This window comes from Rhinolophus sinicus, chromosome 10, assembly GCF_057876585.1.
Source record: "Rhinolophus sinicus isolate RSI-liver-muscle chromosome 10, RSI-T2T, whole genome shotgun sequence".
Taxonomy (NCBI): Eukaryota; Metazoa; Chordata; class Mammalia; order Chiroptera; family Rhinolophidae; genus Rhinolophus; species Rhinolophus sinicus.
The window spans coordinates 8,410,816-8,431,555 of record NC_142510.1 but is presented as its reverse complement, the minus strand read 5'-3'; the positions used below and the strand labels follow the sequence as shown (position 1 = coordinate 8,431,555).

The 20,740-nt window shown below is 36.7% G+C and overlaps 1 protein-coding gene across 6 annotated transcripts in view; it reads left to right on the top strand.

The window, feature by feature from the left end:
- Positions 1-19,828, top strand: part of ATF7IP2 (activating transcription factor 7 interacting protein 2) — a 54,153-nt gene extending 34,325 nt beyond the window's left edge. For all 6 annotated transcript variants that reach the window (XM_088801247.1, XM_019719316.3, XM_019719312.3 and 3 more), the window contains 5 exons: positions 12,367-12,437; positions 13,734-13,795; positions 14,225-14,294; positions 17,619-17,704; positions 18,314-19,828. In XM_088801247.1, the coding sequence (XP_088657373.1) occupies positions 12,367-12,437; positions 13,734-13,795; positions 14,225-14,294; positions 17,619-17,704; positions 18,314-18,727 (703 nt within the window). In that variant the 3' untranslated portion in view covers positions 18,728-19,828. The remainder of the gene's footprint in view (positions 1-12,366; positions 12,438-13,733; positions 13,796-14,224; positions 14,295-17,618; positions 17,705-18,313) is intronic.
- Positions 19,829-20,740: the final 912 nt, after the last annotated feature.

Sequence of the window (20,740 nt, the reverse complement as noted above, 5' to 3'; positions counted from 1 at the left end):
AATGTTAAGTGAGAACTTACTGTATTCCAAAGAATAAAAAAGGAGGGAGTATTCTTCAGTTCATTTTATGAGACTAGATACTGAAATCTAGTGTAATTCTGATATTGAAGTCAATGTAAAAATTTTACAAAAATGGAAAATTATGGTCTACTTTTACCCATGAAATAGATGCAGATATCCTAAATAAGGTACTAGTAAACCAAGTTCAACAATCCATAAAAGTCAAGTTTTGTCCCAGGAATGCTGCAGTGTTGGTTCAACAACAGAAAAATCAATTAATGTAATTTGCCTGGAGAAGAATCATCAGCTCACAATAAATGTAGGATTTGATAATATATCTTTATGATTAAAAACAAATTTTTGGCAAACTTGGAATCAGAGGTAACTTCCTTAATCTGATAACCTACAAAAACTCTAAAAGCGAATCTGATAGTCAAATATTGGGAATAACTCCCTTTGATGTACAAAATAAAAGGATGCCTGCTGTCACCACTTCAACGTTATACTCGATATCTTGGCTGATGCAAAAATAATGAAAGAAAACCAAAAATATAGAGGATTCAAAAAGAAGTAACAATGAATATTACTATTCTTCGATGATTGATGGTATGTATGTAGGAAATCCAAAGTAATTTACCAATAAATTATCAGGATTAACAAGAATTTAGCAAGATTGCTAATCTCAAATATATAAGAAATGAATTATATTTTTATATATAAGATATAAACAATTAGGAAATGAATTTTTTAAGAATTCCAAAATCACCAAACATCAAGTACCTAGGAATACATTTAACAGAACATATAGTAATTTCTGAAGAAAATTACAAAACAGAGATATTAAAAAAGAATTCAATGGAGAAAAGTAGTATGTTTATGGTTTGGACAATGCAGTTATTATGAAATGTTTTTCAGTCAGTTTTCCAGTGTGTAACTTTATGGGACTTGACAAGCTGATTTGATTGTAAAATGCATATGTAAATGCAATAGGTTAAGAGGCCAAGATGTCCTTTAACAGAGAAACAAAATGAAAGGAATTTGCTATCAGGTATCAGAACATTATAAAACTACAGTAATTGGATAATGTGGTATTGGCAAGTGTAGAATAATGCGATATTTCCAAATAGAGTAGTGTAGCAGAGTCCAGAAACCTGTGCATATGTGATATGTGATGGAAGTAGTATGGCAGATTATTTGGTAAATGATTGACTTGTAGTACATGGTGTTAATTTGTTATTCATGTTGGGGAAAATATGAAAGAAATTGGGTCTCTATCTCAGGCTATACATAAAAATCAATCTCATGTTAAGGATTAAGGAACTATCTAAAGGAAAATTATAAAGCTTTTAGACGGTAACATAGAATGTCTTCATGAACTTAAGGAAAGATTTCTTAAGACACAAAACCCCTTGCCATAAAAGAAAAAAAAAAAAAAAGATCAATTTTACCACATTAAAACTAGAAAAAATGTGGCATTATCTAGAAATTTTGAAAATCTGAATATCCCAACCTATGACGTACACCCTGTCTAGAGACATGTATACACAGCCCTGCAACAGGACATATGTATAGGAATGTTCCTTAGCAGCATTTTCTGTAATAGCCGAAGACTGGAAGGAAAAGTATGTCCATCTACAGTTGGAAAGAAAAATAAATTGCAGTAAGTTCATACAGTAGAATTCATTCTGTACGTTAATGAAAGCGAAGGAACAGCAGTCACTTGCAACAGTATGAGTTACTCCCACAAAACATTATTGAAAAGCAGACACAAAAGAATAGTGAGATTCCATTCAGATGAAGTTCAAAAATAGCCAGGAAAAAAAAGGATATTATTTAGGAAAGCAAAGTGATGGTAAATCTAAAGAGTAAAACAAGGAAATTAATACCACAAATGCTATTTTTGGAGATTTATGAAATAGGATAGAGACACATAGGTTTCTGAAGTGCTAATAATTTAAAATGCATTTACCTGAGTGGTGGCTATGTGGGTGCTATACTTATTTATTAAACTGAACATGTATTTTTTAATTCAATTTTAAAATAATTATCTATTAATTAGAAAATTTATGTTTAATATAATTTTACTGTAACATATGGGTTCGTAACTACAGTCCTATCTATTTTATGGTCCTTTCCTCCTCTGTGTGTCTGTCTCTATTTTGGAATTCCTATGGATTAATCTTTTTTTTTTCCTTTCCCCATTACCTGTTAATTATACATTCTTTCATTATTCCTTTAAAAGTTATACTAAAGATCATGATAGGGATTCTTGATTGTAATATTAGAGTGTAATATGAATTGCTACTTTTACCATTTTGTAGGCAGTGTTTGACCCTAGAACATTTTAACTCCATTTATTGCTCTTCCTGCCATCTTTCATGCATTTTAATTTTACATTACCTTAAACCTCACAAAATAATACCACTGTTTTGTACAGTCATTAGTCCATCTGGGATAATTTTGCTTCTGCCTGAAGAACTCCATTTATTACTTTTCTTTTTAGTTCTACTCAGGATAAATTGTCAGTTTTTATTTGTCCGGAAATACTTTCATTTTGACTTTGTTTTTACAGGATATTTTAACATCCTGGTTATGGTTAGGGTTATTTTCTTTCAGCACTTTCAAGATGTCATTGTCTTCTGACTTCTATAATTTCTGTTGAAAAGTTAGGCAGTCGTATTGTTGTTTCTTCGAAAAGAATGTCTATATTTCTGTAGCTGCTTTTAAGATATTCTACTTATCTTTGGTTTCCATCAGTATGGTGCTAGTTATTTTGTTTTGCTTTTTAGTTTATCTGGGTTGGGGTTTATAGTCCTTGATTCTGTGGCTTGATATCTTTCCTCATCTTTGGAAAATTCTTGGCAATTACCTCTTCATATATTGTTTCTACACCATTCTATCTTTTCTCCCCTGCTTCGCTGTACACTCCATCTTTTTTGTTCTCCATGCTATGGTCTGGATGTTTTCTATTAACTTATTTTTCAGTTTTATAATCTTCTCTTCTGCTAGGTCCAAGTGGCTGTTAAGCCCATGTATTGAGTTCTTAATTTCACTTTAATTTTTCAGTTCTCCCTCTCCGTTGGATTCTTTTTTATAGATTCAACTTCTCTGGTGAAATTCTTCATTTTGTCATCCATCTGTTACACATTTTATCACTGATTTTCTGATCCATTTCTTAAGATTTGTATCTGGGTTACTTTGAGCTCTGTTTCTATTTGCTATTTTTCATCTTTGTCCTGTTTCTTATTATATCTGCTAGTTTTTCCTTTGAATCTTGGACATTGTATATTGAAAATTGTAGAGGCTCTAAATGATGCTATCTCCCATCAGAGTGGGTTCATCCTATACTCTGGCAGGCAGCACAGAGAAGGTCACAGCCTCTGTTGATGGTTTTAAAATATGCCCACCTATTCTTTGATAGTCCTCCCTTTAAAAAGGTGGAGCTTAATTCCCTTCATGGGCTGTACTTAGTGACAGCAAACAGAATATGATAAAAGTGACATTCAGCAAACAGAATATGGTAAAAGTGACATTCAGCAAACAGAATATGGTAAAAGTGACATTATGTAACTAGATCTTAAAAGACATAGTAGCTTCCTTGCTTTCTCTTGGATTACTTGTTCTGGGCACATTAACTGCTATGATAGCATGGCAACAAGCATAGGTGACTTGAAGACATCAAGCAACCTGTGTGAGTCCCAGATGACGATGCACCATGCCAACAGCCATGTGAGGAAGCCGTTTGGAAGCAGAACCTCCAGCCCGTCACACCTTCACATGAGTGCAGCCCCTGCCAAGCTAACATCCTGACTGCAACAGATTCCCAAACCCCCAACTATACTGCTCCCTACTTCTTTACCACAGAAACTGTGAGATAATGTTTTATTTTTTTTTAAGCCATTATGTTTTGGGATAAATTGTTACATAGCAGTAGATAAATATTATAACATTTCAATGCAATAGGAAATTGAGCAGAACTGAGGCTGATTTGCAGTTTTTATAAATAAGACTCAGTCTATTCTGATTTTCTCCTATTCCTATGGTGTAGCTCTTCAAGAGTTCCACCAAGAAGCCTGGGGGGTTTCCTGTGGCTCCCCTCTATTGCTGGTCTTATATTCCAATTTTTGTCTCCCCCATGCACTCCACTGTGATTTCAGCCACTTTCTGTTTGGCTTCTAGTATTCCTGAATGGCTTACTGGACAGATGTCTTAAGAGGAACACCAGTGGCAAATGTCTATCATACTTCTCTATACCTTCCTCCTCTCTGGGATCTTAGTTCCTTAAGTCCTGGCTTCCATCACAGCTTTCTAATGTCTTCAAACAGATATTTTAATTTTTTATTTCTTAAAGAAAAATTTTAATATAGCTTCTCAAATTGTTCAAGTGTGGGAGGGGCTCCATCATAGTTGTTCTATGTAGCAATTTATGTACTTTTCTATACATATAATTTATTTAAAAATTTAAAAAATATTTAAGAAAATAAAGGAACTTTTCAAAAAATATATCAAAGAAATATGTTTTTCCCCTTATTATTATGAATCTAGAGAAAGCCATGAGGTTTAAATGTTTTGTCTGACACCCTAAGCATTGAAGGAATTAATGCCATTACTAACTTTCTAAGTCTGTGATAATGATTGGATTTAGAAGTTTAAGCATTTTTCTTTTTACAATGTGAAGAAAATGGGAAAGGCAATAACCACTGAGCTGAAGAAGCTCATAGAAGAGAAGGCTTATGAACCAGAACACATATTTGATAAAGAAGGAACTTGCTTAGATAGGAAGAAAATGTCTTTATGTGCAATCGTTTCCAAAGATGAAAATGTCAAGGTCTGAGGCACCCAAGAGCAGACCACTTCGCCAGTGTTGATTGAGCGAAACATTAATATTGTCTGAAAAATAAGTCTTGCATTGAATTTCACATGAAGAAATGTTTACAGAGATACAAAGGAGGAAAAAACAGTTACCAGCCACAGTATTTTAAGAAATTTCCAGGCCGGCCCGGTGGCTCAGGAGGTTGGAGCTCCGTGCTCCTAACTCCGAAGGTTGCCGGTTCCATTCCCACATGGGCCAGTGGGCTCTCAACCACAAGGTTGCCAGTTCAACTCCTCGACTCCCGCAAGGGATGGTGGGCTGCGCCCCCTGCAACTAGCAACAGCAACTGGACCTGGAGCTGAGCTGCGCCCTCCACAACTAAGACTGAAAGGACAACAACTTGAAGCTGAATGGCACCCTCCACCACTAAGATTGAAAGAACAACTTGACTTGGAAAAAAGTCCTGGAAATACACACTGTTCCCCAATAAAGTCCTGTTCCCCTTCCCCAATAAAATCTTAAAAAAAAAAAAAAAATTTTTTTCTACTGTTTTGCATGGGCTCCTTCCTATTTATTCTTTGTTAACATCATCTAATCTTAATAATAAACTTATGCCTGTTTTACAGATGAGGAAACCAAGGCAGAGTTTCTTGCCCCAAACACTCAGCCAGTAAATGGCAGAGCCAGGATTTAGACTCAGACAATTTTGACTCCAGAACCCTTGTTGTCAAACTACTACGTTATGTGGGGGGGGAGCCATCATCACTTTGTGAGGGTGAAATGTCTAACTATTACATTGTTTTGTACACCTGAAACTAATTAAAAAAAAAAAAAAAATCCAGGTGAAAAAAAAAATAAAGATATAGTACTTAAAAAAACAAAACAAACAACTACTGTATTATATTACCTGGAGAATTTTAATTACTAATTTTAGACACAGAAATTTTTCTCCAAGGTAAAATGCAAATAAAAAATGTATATTAAGTACATCCAGATGACCATGAAAATCATCAGCGTCCTTAGTTTTCCACCGAGACATGGTTCACTTAAAAAAGAGCCATCATTGGTAGCAGTCGGTGGAACAGTTTCATGAAAGTGACATATCTTTAAATGCTCATGGAATTCCAATTATTAGGTTGGTGCAAAAGTAATTGTAGTTTTTGCAATTATTTTTAACCTTTTAAACCTCAATTACTTTTGCACCAACCTAATAGTTTCCAGATTTATAGATCGATTTCTCAGGATAAAGATTAACAGCTTTATACACAGAATTATTAATAAAGTTAATTAACATAATACTTACTGAAAACAAACAATAAGTCTATTTGGTGAATTTTGACAAAGCAAATACATTGTGAAATATTACCCAGACCAAAAACATCTGGCTTATGCCACATTCCCAGTCACTAGTCCCACACCTACCACACCAACCTAAGTACTACCATCCTAACTTAAGTTGGTTTTGTTTGCTTTCCACTTTTATATAAATGGAATCATATTCAATGAACTCTTTGATGTCTTTCCTCTTTTGCCCAATATTATGTGTTGTGAGAGTCATCCGTGCTGTTGCTTAGCAGCAATAATTTGTTCATTATTGTTGCTATATAATGTCCAGGATATGAATACAATTTAGATCTGAACATTTGTTTTTGTTTATTGAACTTAGAAATAATGGCTATTGTCAGAATCTCTTATTGATAGATTTGACGTGGGAAAATATCATTGAACTAAATCTGTATTTTAAAATGTACATGAAAAAAAAGTGGATTTCACAAAATGAAAATGAATGTATAAGAAATGTCTTCTTCTGCCCTCTGCCTATTAACTGCTACAGGAATTTTGTTGTTGTTGTTGTTGTAAACGACTGGAAAACCAGATTAAAAAAGAAAATTGTGTTCAGACATTGTTCAACAGGGAGCACAAGACTGTGATCCTTGGGAGAAGGGAAACAAATGAAACCCTACCGTTGCCCAGTTTACTAAATGGAGGCATTTCCCAGGTTGAAGAGCAGGGGCAGGAGAAGCCCAGTCTATTGGTCTTGCTGCATTTACATCAGAGATTGGTGAGTCTGAGTTGGCTAGAATTTGTAAGGCAATACAATGTAGAGAGGAAACTGCATAAAGAGAGAGCGCTGAATCTTGGCTGAATATGCATCCATACATGCAAAGTAGGAACTACAAGAGGCTGGAGAAACAACCCTCGAAAAGAAGAAGGCCAGACTTTTCTTGGAGGTTGCACAGGGCTCAGAACAGTTTGCTTTCCTACTTGCTATAATGAAGAGACTCACAACATCATGGAGCAATAGGTCGAGTCCTTAGATGGGTATAGCTAGTGGGGCTGAATTAGTCCTAAAGACTGCAGTGGGCCTACCCCTCAAAACTAAAGGGACTCAAGGAATCAAACTAATCCTGCATAATTCAACTGCATACCAGAAGAACACTCTTTGAAGGAATGAAACATCATCCAACAGTGTAAATTTTACAATGTCTGACATCTAATCAAAAATGACTAGGCATGCAAAGTAGCATAAACTATAACCCACAACAAGGAGAAAACTGAAATACTTAAAACATACATAAAAATAATACGTTGATGGACTTAGACAACTACATAAAACAGTTACTATCGATATGCTCTTCATGTACAGCAACATAGTAGAAAATGTGAACATGGTGAGAGAAATGGAAGATGAAAGGAAAAACCAACCCAAATTGAACTTCCAGAGATGAAAAAGACAACAACTAAAGTGAAAAGTATATTGGATAAGGTTAACAACAGAACAGATGATTTTTTTTTAATTAGTGAAATAGCAATAAACCGTTCAAACAAAAGCATGAGGAGAAAACGAGACTAACAAAATGAACAAAGCATCAGCAACTTATGGAACACCATCAAGCAGTCTAATGTAATATATATTAATATCATTGGAGTATCACTAGGCAGGGGTTAAGGAGATCAGAAAACTATGCTGTCTAAATTTTTTCCAGATTTGATGAAAATTCTAAAACCATAAATGTGAAAAAACCTAAGCAGAAGAACCATAAAGGAAAACCACATAATCAGATTGCTGAAAGTCAGTGTTGACAAGAAAATCTTAAAAGCAGCCAGAGAGAAAAGACACATTACTTAGAAAGGAACAAAAATTAAGATCAGGAGACTTCTTGCTGTGAGCTAAAGTATTGAAATTGAGAGACATCTCTAAAACATTGAAAGAAAAACTGTCCATTCAAATTTCTACTCAGTGAAAATATACTTTAGACGAGGGGAAAAAAGGCTTTTTCACATTAAAAAAAGAAAAAGAATACATGAGAAGCAGACCAGCAGTACAAAAAATGTTAAAGGAAATTCTTCATGCAGAAGAAAATAATACCAGATGGAAATTTAGATCTATGCAAAGGTACAGTAAAGGAGAATCCTGGTAATTATGAATATATGGATAAATATAAAAATTTTTCTGTGTTTCTCTATAAGGCATATATGTGTATGTTTATCATACTACCTCTGTACTGTGTGTACGAGATATACATATATATGTATAAATAATATATATCATACTATTTTTCTATAGTGTTTCTATGCACAGGCAGTGAGCAGTTGGAATTTGAAATTTAAAATATCATTTACATTAATATCAAAGAACAGTATACATAGGGATAAAATGTAGGCCAAAATATTTATTAGACCTAACTTCAAAACTGCAAAGTAGGCTTCAGATTTCTGGTACAGCATGTAAGTAGTCATTATTCCATTCCAACAAGTAAAAAGCTGAACAAACTGAAAATATCAACTCTTCTTAGATCCATCAGAGAAGTAGGGTCACAGGTCAAACCACTGTTCCCAAAATTGGAGAAACTGAGAATCACAACATACTGGAATTGATACAGAAACTCACAAGCAGAAACCATAGGAACTGGTGCAGAGGTAGGAAAATCTGAAACTCTAGGGGTGGGGGAAGGCAGTTAGTGGTGGACCCCCACAGTGTTGTGAGTTTTACCTCCAGAAGCTCTACCAGGTCCTCACAGTGAATATTACAGAAAAATCCCCTCATGCTTCCAGCAGGGGGAAGGTAAAAGGAGCCTTCTGAAACACACCAGAGCTCTCTCTTTTTCAATGAGGCCGTGCCCTAAGGAGAAACTATTTTCCGAGTTTCACCTACCTGGGGGAAAGGAAGTACCTGATTCCTTTCTAGCCTTCCTGTCTCACCTAAGATGGTGGGGGCACGGAGAAGCACTAGTGAAGTTCACATTCCAGGGCCACAGGCTCGTGAAAAGCTGAGGCCTGACCACAGGACTAGTGATGCCTCCCCGCCCCCCACACCTTACCACTCTACATTACTGAAGGCCGTTTACTACAGTTCCTTTTACCCAGTACATATCCGCCTTTCAACAAAAAACTTACAAGACATATAAAAGGCAAAAAACACAGAGAGACTGCACAAGCATCAGAACAAGAGTCAGATATGGCAGGAATTGTCAGACCAGGAGTTTGGAAAAACTATGATTAGTATGCTAAGGGCTTTAATGGAAAATGTAGAGAAAATGCAAGAACAGGTAGATAATGTAAGTAGAGATGGAAATTCTAAGGAAAAAAATGTTTGCTATCAAAAATACCAACAGAATTGAAGAATACCTTTGATGACCTCATTAGTAGAATAGAAACAGAATCACTGACCTTGAGAATATGACAACAGAAACTTCCAACATGAAAAAACAAACAAAAACTAAAAAACAAACAGAAAACCCCAAGAATATCCAAGAACTTGGGACAACTACAAAGGAAGTGACATACTCATAATGGGAATACCAGAGGTAGGGGAGAAAGGAACACAAGCAATATTTGAAGCAATAATGACTAAGACTTTCTCCCAAATTAATGTGTGATACCAAGCTACAGATCTAGGAAGCTTAAAGAACACCAAGCAGGATAAATACAAAAAACAAAAAGCCCTACACCTAGACATACAATATTTAAACTTCAGAAAATCAAAGATAAAATCTTGAAAGAGGCCAGAGGGAAAAATACCTTACCTCTACAAGAGGAAAGATAAAAATTATATCTGACTTCTCCTTAGAAACTATGCAGACAAGAAGAGTGAAGTAAAATATTTTAAGTGCCGTGAGAACAAAACCACCAACCTAAATTCTGTACTGTGTGAAATTATCATTCAAAAGTGAAGGAGAAATAAAGACTTCCTCAGACAAACAAAAATTTAGGATATTTGTTGCCAGTAGACCTGCCTTGCAAGAAATGTTGAAAATTCTTCAGAGAACTTTTATCATATAAAAAATTATTTTATCATATAAAAAGTACATCAAAGGAAAATGATGTGTTAGAAAATCAGATCTACATAAAGAAAAGATCAGGGAAGGAATAAGCAAAGGTAAATTAGAAACTGATTTTTCTTATTCATTGATTTAACAGATAAGAGTTCAAAATAATAGCACGTGTGTTTGAGAGTGTGTCTGTGTGTGTGTATGTGTGTACACGTGTGTGTGTACTTGTGTACAAGTGAAATGAATGACAGCAATGATTCAAGGAACAGGAATGAGGAATTAGGAGTACTTTGTTAATAGGGTACTTTTACTTGTGAAGCAATATAGTGTTACGTGAAAGTGAACTTGAATTGTAAATGTGTTTGCAAACTATAGGGCAACCCTTAAAAAAAGAAGTGTAATTGGTATGCTAAGAAAAGAGAGAAAATGGAATCCTATAAAATGGCTGTTTTATTCCTAATTGCCAAAACTTGGAAGCAACCAAGATGTCCTTCAGCAGGTGAATGATAAACAAACTGGAACATTCAGATAATGAAATATTCACATTGCTAAAAAAGAAATGAGCTATCAAGCTATGAAAAGACATGGAGGAAACTTAAATGCATATTATTAATGAAAAGCCAATGTGAGAAGGCTACATACTGTATGATTCCAACTATATGACATTCTGAAAAATACAAAACTATGTAGACAAAAAGATGAAATGTTGCCAGGGGTTACTGGAGAGGGATGAATCGGCAGAGCACGGGATTTTTAGGGCAGAGAAACTAGTCTGTATGATATTACGATAGTGGATACATATCATTATTCATTTGTCAAAACCCACAGAATGTACAATATTAAGAGCGAACCCTATTGTAAACTATGGACTTTGGTCGATGATGATGTGTCATTGTAGGTTCATCAGTTGTAACAAGGGTACCACTTTGGTACAGGATTTTGATAGTGGGGGAGTTGGGGGGGCTGAGGAATGGAGTATATATGGGAACCCTCTGTACTTTCCACTCAATTTTGCTATAAACCTAAAACTGCTCTATAAAAAAGTATATTAATTAATTTTTTAAAGTACAAAATATTGCTGAAAGAATTTAAAGGAGACCTAAATATGTGGTGAGATATACCATATTCAATAATCATAAAATTCACTATTAATGTCACTTCACCCAAATTGCTCTGTACATTTAATGCAATCTCAGTCAAAATCCTGGCAGCATGTTTTGTAGAAAGTAACAAGCTGATTGAAATCTTACGTGAAGTGCAAAAGACCTAGAAGAGGAAAACAACATTATAAAAGAAAAAAATTGGAGACATAAACTACCTGAGTTCAAGATTTATTATAAAGCTATAAAGTAACACAATGGTGTTGGCATAAGGACAGACATACAAATCAATGGATCGATTAGAGAGTATACATATAGTCCATGGGTTTTCAACTAAGGTGCCAAGGTAATTTAAGGGTGAAAAGAGTGTCTTTTCAACAAATGTTGCTGGAATAACCAGAAGGGGAAAGTGGACCTCAACCTACTTATTAACACCATATGTAAAAATAGCTTGAAATGGATTATAGACCTAAATACAGAAGCTAAAATTAAAAACATCTATAAGAAAATGCTATAACCCTGTGTATAGAAAATTCATCTAGTCATTTTATTGGCTTGATGAAATTTGTGTCAAGATTTTCTTTAACATTCTGATTTAAATGTCAAACTCCTAAAAGTAGTATCAGGGTCAAATGGGAGAAGACAGTCTTCTGACTCGGGATATTCTGTGACCATAATCAGTATCATTGACAATCAACGCCTCAGTTTAGTAAATGTGGCAGATATTGCCACCATAATTATATAATGTAGTCGCAGAATTTTTTAATAGCTTTATTTGTTATAGTCCTGTATCTATAAGAGTCCAAGTGTCTTAATGGATTCCTTTCAGTTACACGTTTCATTTTCTTGAAGGCAAGTATATATGCTAGAGTGACTTTATATTTTGTACATTTATGTATATTGTATGCTTATAGATTGTATATTTGATCATTGTAAGTGGATCGCTACTGAGTTTTTAGGGTCCATTATTATTGGATATCCATGAACTTTTGATCATGTAATTAATTGGTAATACATGGGGTTTCTTGGGTATTTGGTTTTGTTTCCATTCCTCTGCCCCCAATTATTAGATTAAAACATGTCAGTTATGAAATATTAAGTTAGAATTCTAACCATTGATTGTATGTTTAAGCCTAATAATACATGTTCAGTTTATTTTTTTATTTTTTTATCATTTTAGTAACGATGATGTTATGTTCATTTCTGTGGAAAGCCCTAGTTTGACAACAGCAGTTACATCAAATCTAACAGGTATCTTAAGTCAATTAAAATACGATCTATCAAATTACAAAGCTTAAAATCAGTATTTGTTTAGAGATTTGAATGTTATCTTTTAATAAAATTCTCTCAAAAATGTTTTTATATTTGATTAATATTACGTGAATAAATGATCTAATATAATTGAGCTTTTTTTTAACCTTGTGTTTATCAATTTTTGCCCCTTTTTTTTTTTACTGTTTTTTAAGACTTTGTAAGTTATAAAACTACTTACCTTTCACATACATCATTTTTACTTGTTTGGCCTGTGTTAATGGTTTGTTTTTTGTTTTATCTATTAAGTGTTTAGTATACTTAAGAGTTAAAGTTTGGGCATTCTTTAGTATCTTTGATTTCTAAGTTTTGGTGTTTTCATAATATAGTAGTACCTCGGTTTTCAAAAGTCTCCGTTGACTAACATTTCAGTTTACGAACGCCATAAATTTTATTGATCTATGGTATCAATAGATAGTAAAATTCATGCGAAATTTACAGTTTTAGGGGTTGATTTTAAAGGTCTGGAACGGATTCATCCATTTTGCATTACTTTCTATGGGGAAACTGTGCCTCGGTTTTCAAACGTTTCAGAATTCGAATGGTCTTTCATAACGGATTTTATTCGAAAACCAAGGTACCACTGTACTTTTCTTGCTCTTTAGAGTTTCTGTCTTATCACACTTATGTAAAAAAATCTTTAACCTTAAATTTATAACTTTCCTCTCAAAATAGCTATCTTGTTGGCCCATAATTTCTCATTCAAAATTCTTCATTTCCTTTTCATTTTTTACTATATATTAGAGTATTTGCATCTTAATTTCAGAAAGCTTTGTGTTCACTTATACAGCTACTTAATTATTAGCTCCTCTGGTTTGGAGTTACATTGTGAATCAAAGAATTGAAGGGATATTAAGCATTTATCTGAGGCTTACTGCTGGTTTTACGAAGAATGTTCCCCAACCATCTCGGATAGCCTACTCCAAAGATACTGTGAATAAAAAATGTGTACATTTCAAGTTTATTTCCTGAAATGCTATTAATTTACAGATAGATTTTCAAAAAAGCATTACTAATATAGTTGTAAAGTTACAGGACAAAATCTTTCAAACTACATTTAACTTGCTCCTCAGTCTTCAGAATAGGTCAAGTCAATTGAGTTAATTTTTTATTGTATAATAAATGGTTAATTAGCATTCCCATTATTATTGTGTTTCAGCATTATATATTACAAAGTCCATAAATAATAGTTTAATAAATTTGTCAAATATTCATATTTTAATAATTTTCTTTCAGATACTGGAAAAATGACATCAGGAAATGCTAGCAATTCACCTGACGCTGAGACTGAAGTTATGGTAGGTAGTAAATATTGTCTTTGAATGTTTATTTGAATATGTTACCTAGGAACTTGAGTGTTGGCTACATGTTGGATGACTAAACTTTGTTATTCATTCTTTGGGAGATTCTTTCTCTGAGAAATTAATGTCTGACTAGTTAGCATAGCCAGGTTCCAGTCTAGCTTACACATTAACAAGCAAACAGCTCCTGACAGACCTATTTTACAGATATTTACGAAATTTACTTGCTTAGACTGTGCTTAGTCATATTCTCAGATGCTATACAGTATTTCCTGAGTTTCTCTTTCATAGTTGAGTTAGATTAACCATGAAGACCCAGAGAATGTTCAATGTCTAGCTTCTATATAGTAATTTTAAATATGTATTTTATTTTTAAAAAACATTTTCTGCTACAGAGGCAAAATATTTTTTAACATAACTTTTCAGACTGTAAAGAAGAAGAAACTTGATTCAGTGATTGATCTGACAAAAGAAGGCTTATCAGACTGCAACACAGGTAAAGGATTTCTTTCTTTTTTAAAAAGGAGGGAAGGGTGACAACTCAAAACATACTTGACCTGTTTATGCAGTTTGTTTTAGTGTATTACTGTGTATGTGTTTATAACTCCATGCAGTTTTATCACATGTAGATTCGTGGAACTGCCGCCACAATCCAATGACACGACTGTCTTACCAGTCCAAGGCTCCCTCGTGCTTCCCCCTGTACAGCCACACCTGTCTCCTGCCCCCAGTCCCTAAGCCCTGGCAACCAGTCATCTGTTCCTACCTCTGTAATGACACTATTCCAGGGACAGTATATGAATGTGATGATACACTGTGTACCTTTCTGAGATTGGCTGCTATCACTTAGCCTCATTCCCCGTGGGGGGCATCTAAGTTGGGTGTATCAGTAGTATTCCTTTTTATGGCTGAGTAGTATTCCATGGGATGAATGCATAACGGTTTATCCATGCACTCGGTGAAAGACACCTGGGTTGTTTGGGGCTGTTCCGAATCTCTTTTCCACCTGTGGCACACATGTTTTCTTCCTTAACCACAATAGTAGCAGTTGTGAGAGGATGCTAGGGTATGTAAACAATCCAGCAAGAGGCACTGGAGCAAAAAAGGAGAGACTTTATTCAACTAATAGTTTGCAAACCAGGAATACGCAGCCCCTGGCAGAAACGGAAAACGTGCTCCAGCAAGATAAAGGAGAGACTGTCTTTTATGGACAACTTCCCACCCAGAGTTCCATGTTAGTCTGTTTCATGTAAATGAGGTTTCCTAATTGTAGTGGATCGGTCGGTATAAATGCCAATAAGGGGACATTTTGTGCAGTTCTTATTGGTCAGGGCAGGTCACAGTCTATCGGTTGGGTGACAGATAACATGGCTTTGACAGAGTAAAAGGACTTCTCTGTAGTGGTCGACTCCGGTGGCATAAACACGCACGCCGGGCGTAGTGTGGGAAACCGAGAGTTCAGTCTGTGGTTCTTCCCTGCACACGGAGGACGTAAGAGGCCCTGTCAGTAAGTGGTCACGAGACACTGATTTTGAACTTAGGCCCAGTTAACCATCGGGAGTCCAATCCATCTCAATAGATGACTTTTTCTTGGGGTTCACAGGCATAACATGAAAATGTAGAGGGAGAGTGACAGTGGTGCCCTCCTCAGATTTACACAAAAAAAGGAAAAGACAGTCCCCTGGACTGGTAATCAGGCATAAGGTTTCATCTCTTAATAACTGCAATTGAATGTTTATGGTACTTTATTGGTGAAACGGTTGAATTCCACTAATTAGCATTAGTAAATTATGTAATATTTAAAAATGGAGATTATGGTAGGAAGTAAGTAATCCAGTTCCTTTTCCCCTTTCAACTGTGGATCCAACAAGGGTAGGAACCATTGGGATCTCCAGATACCTCATGATAGAATTTAAAAACCCTTGAATTTCCAGTTTCAAGATGAAGATTAAAAATATAAATTTGAAAAATGAATTGGAGTCCATAATGAAGTAATGTTACTTTTTAATGATTAGGATTACTGAACTGTCTCTAAACTACATGATATAGAATTTGAGATACGGTAAAATAAAGAGAATACATTCATTCAGTGTTTTAACAAAATAAATAATTTATGCCCCTCACTTAGGGGCTTCAGTTTGAAATCTAGCAATCGGAAAGATACACCAGCTAATTTGTGATGCTAACTCATGGTAATAGGAGTCTGTCTTGTAGAATGTCCAGTCCTGAATAAGAGTCAGGTCAAACTTGGACCATTTCCCATATTCTCAGACTGGATGAATTAGGTTATCGCCAGCTTATCCCGTTTCCCAAGCCAGAGTGGAAGAGTCACTTGACTCTCAGATCTGCCTCATCTGATCTGAAAACTGACTGTGTAGTCAGTTTTCAAGCCCATCACCAGTTTTGTGTCCTAGGAAGCTAACAGATTTGGTTCATATTTTTCCATATTTCAGAATTTCATCACCTTTAACCTTGTCTATTGCCATAGCTTAGTAATTAATATTTCTGCCCTAACTTACTGCTTTTAATGAATGTTCCAAGCTGCCACTAAAATATTATTTCTTAGATACAAATCTGGTTATGTTTTTGTCTTTAGGATAAAATCTAAACTCTTTAACAAGATATACAAATCCTTAATGACCTGGACCCTGCAAATTTTTCTAGCTTTATCTTCTACAAACTGTTGAAAGAAAAAATGTTAGTTATGGAAAGTCGTGTTTGTTAGAATCTTTTTGTATGAAACTGTTCACTTGAAAATTTAAAGGTTATTTGTATCAGCTCTTGTGTGGTGAATAATCTACAGATTATGCTTTCACAAATCTCGTTCTAATTAATTAAACCAGTTTAAAAACGCTGTGCATACTCTTACAAGTAAAAATCATAAAGTCATCACCTCTTCTAAAAAGGTTTTTTAACACCAGTAAATAAAGTGACTAATCAATTAACTTTGAAACACAATGCAGACTCTTAATTATCCTTTTGTCCGTCAAAAGAAAAAATACAAATAACAACTTTCATTTGGGGAGATTCATAAAGTATATTAAACAGTTATATCACTACATGCACAATGAATCTAAAATGCTTTTTACTACTTATTAGATATGTTCCAGTTTCTGAGATTTTTAGAAGTTAGCATTCTACTCAGCTCTCCTACTTTCCACCATGAAGCCCCGTTTCTTACCATCCCCACATGTTCTCTTCCCAGTTATTTTCCAGCCACTCTCAAATCTACTAAACCTCTCTTTCCTCACACCCACCTTTTCCCTATTTTCCCCCTTTTCTTTTCTTCTCTCTCCATCTCTCTTTCATTCTCCCTTCTGTCCCTCCTCCCTCCCTTTCCTTTCCGCAGTCCACAATTCCTAATTCCCTAGGCTAACACAGACCTAAACAGTAGAGGTTTCTTAACCCCAGCCTGTGGGATTTTTAGCTTGAATTCCCAGAACTGTGGTCTCACATACTCGTGCGGGATAGTAAATAGCTCTGTGTTTGCTGTCATCCTTGGTGACCCTACCAGAGCAGAATCTATCCCTTAGGCCACTGAGCAGGAGTCCCCTCCCCTGTGCAACTTTTCCTAGTTCCCAGTTTCATGATGACTTAACAACCTTAAGTGGGGAATTTTTGTCACATTAAAGGAAAATGCTCTATATTTGGTAACTTTGGATCTTAAACTTTTATCAAAAGTTTATTTTGCTATTTCACAGTTTTGTAATTTTAGTTCACATTTAATCACCACCCAAGACATAAAGTATTCTTGGCTTAAAGGCTAAGGGATTGATTATTACACATCAGTTTAACGTGTTAAACCTTGTGTTGTTCACAGAAAGCCCAGTATCCACCCTGGAGTCTCCTATGAAAGCTGTTTCAGTCTCAAAAGAGACAACCCCAGTGGCACAAACTGCAGCCCAGGTACTGATACGAAATGCGTGGGGACTGTCATTCCAACTGAGTGGCAATGGAAGTACCCAGTTTGCTCATGAAGAAATATTTGGGTCATATTTCAGTTTAGAAAACTAATCTTCTTTTTAAAATGTGCTATTGTGAGTCTACTTGTGCGATTAAAATAATATAATTGATTTTTCCAGAAGATACAGAAATTAAAACAAATACCATTTTTCCTCCACAAATTGGAAAAGATTTTTGTTTTAAGAGTAATAGCCACTGTTGATGACGATGGAGGGAAGTGGGTGTTCTCGTACCCTCACACGTTGCATGTAAGTTAGCACAATGTGTAGGAATACAATTCGGAAATGAGATGGACTATTATCCAACATGTCTGGGACCTAACCCATTCTGGAATAGGATATTCCAGTCTGTAGAAGTCTTTACTCCAAAAGACGTTAAGCTGGAAAAGACCGGATCCAGCCTCACACATTCTTGAAACATCCTTTGTTCTTGGGGTTTTGTTACATGGATTGAGGAATGTGAACTCATCAGCTTGTAGAATTGCAGGTGACCACTTTCAAGTAATTGGAACCTAGCAGTTCATCGCACTAACTTTCTATCAATGTGTTTCAGGTTCCTGAGTCCTTTGAGCACCTGCCCCCTCTCCCTGAACCACCAGCACCACTCCCCGAGCTGGTGGACAAGACGCGAGACACACTCCCTCCCCAGAAGCCCGAGCTCAAAGTAAAGCGGGTGCTGAGACCGCGGGGCATCGCCCTGACCTGGAACATAGCCAAAATCAACCCAAGGTGCGCACCTGTGGAAAGCTACCACCTCTTCCTGTGCCACGAGAACGCTAATAACAAGCTGGTTTGGAAGAAAATTGGAGAAATTAAAGCTTTACCACTCCCAATGGCCTGTACTTTATCTCAGTTTTTAACTTCCAACAAATATTATTTTACTGTCCAATCAAAAGACATTTTTGGGCGATACGGACCATTTTGTGATATAAAATCTATCCCCGGGTTTTCTGACACCCCTACCTAAAAGAAAATCTTCTTTAACTGTATGTCGTACTACATTTTGCTTTGTTTTTCGTATTTAAGTTGTCTTGTTTACAATGTTCCTCTAACATTATTTGCCGTCATAAAGATCCAGTTAAGATTGTGAGTCCTTTGTACAGGGACAGCCCTCTTCCCAGAGTTGTGGTGGCCTCTAGTCTCACAAATCTCTGATTTGCATTCGGTACGTACTTCTAATGGATATGTTCCAGAACAAAAACTATCACGGACCCATGTCTCCAAGATGTGCTGGGTACGATCCCTTTAGTGACGGTAGAGCTGCTGCTGCTATCGGAAGCCCTGGGATTCAAGCAGCCACCGTTTCTTCTGTTGACAGTCAGTGTTTGGTGACCCGCTTGTGGTCAGTGTAGGTACAGGAAAAACCAGCACTTTTCTTGGGCCAGGGGGTCCCAAGGGTGCATCTCCACCAAGGTGTTACGAAAGTAAATGTCTTCCCGTTCTGTTCAAATTCTAAGGGCTATTTGTGCCGTACCTCCTGTTGTGTCAATCATTTGGGGAACTAATCTGGAGGTTTTCCCTCAATCTGTTTGTATACACATATAATAAAATGAGTTAAGCATTGTGTGCTGTGTATACAAAACATACACCATCTGTTATAAAAGCATCCAACCCCCTATTTCAGATGAGGAAGATGCAATCGTCTGCCTTAGATTACAGGCTTTAGTTTGCTGATTCCCTAACGCGCCCCTTTGCTCACTTCCTGGCTTCCATCATTACTTGAAGAAAGAACCTAACACGAAAGGGCTCTGCAGAGGTGTGCTGTGCTCCCTCTGTCGGAGGGAGCCCTGAGGTGACGCCGTGGCTGGCACAAGGTCCTCAACGAGTGAATAGACTTGACAGGTGTAAGTTGGGGCCCAATGGGACAAACGGGGGGGATGCTGAGAAAACAGAAAAATTACGGTTAGTGTGCAAGGCAGTCTGTTTGAGAGACGCATTCTCTCCTGGGACAGTGAAAGTTCAGGCCTCAGAGGCACTGAGATTTTTCAAAATGAACAAGGGATGGTTTTCCTTGGCACTTTGTGGATGCTTTCACATCTTCAGTCATAAATAAAGCTGTTATTTTTCAGCCTCCAGTGTCTTTCTAAAACATGACGAGTGAAAGAGCCAGATTTGGAACTGAGTTTAATGAGGCGCTGCCCTCGGAGGTCCTATTTTGGGCTCAGAGAAATGGAGGCCCTCCTGCAGCCAGGACGGCTTCCCTCGGGGAGGACTGTACCTTGGGTTGACGTAGACCAGATGTTCACTGGCTCAAGCGAAGCCCAAAGATCAGACACAAGCTGATCGTGGGCATCACCAAAGTGACGCTGCATCCCCAGCCAGCAAATCTGCAGTGTTGATGGGCACACAAGTCTTCATCAAAAGAGCTTTCACAATAATCAGACGAGGGAGCAAGCCTCTTAGAGCCAGTGGCTCATAAAGCACTCGTGGTGGAGGGGCAGGGGCAGGGTTCTCTGCTGTCACCTGTCAGTGACACCAAAAGAGCCAGCCTGAGGACCAGAAAGCTCCAGGGCATAGTCCACACAGCAAAACCCCACCCCATGAAACACTGCGTGTGCTCCTGGTAGGACACCTGTGTGCCTCCTTCAAGTAACGGGACCAAACTCAGGAGCAAACATTGACTAGACTGAGAAAAGGCTACGGGGCAGCTCATGGAATCACCAGGGAGCTGGGAGACTCAAGCTTTGAAAACAGGCTGGAAAAAAAAAACAGCGGCAAATCCATTACGTTTCAAACCTGAGTGGATGCAATTCCCATTCCACCACATAACGATTATGTTAAGACATTTTCAGCCCATTTTAAAGATGGGGAAACAGGCCCAGAGACCTTAGCTTGCCCAAGTCAGAGACCCAGCCCATTCAAACCCAGCACCTGGGCCTGGGTCCCCATTGTATACACCATACTGCGCTGCCTCGTGGGGACTAAGGACAGGAAGAAGCCACCACTGTCCTTGCTGCCTTGTGGCTTCAGAATCAGCACC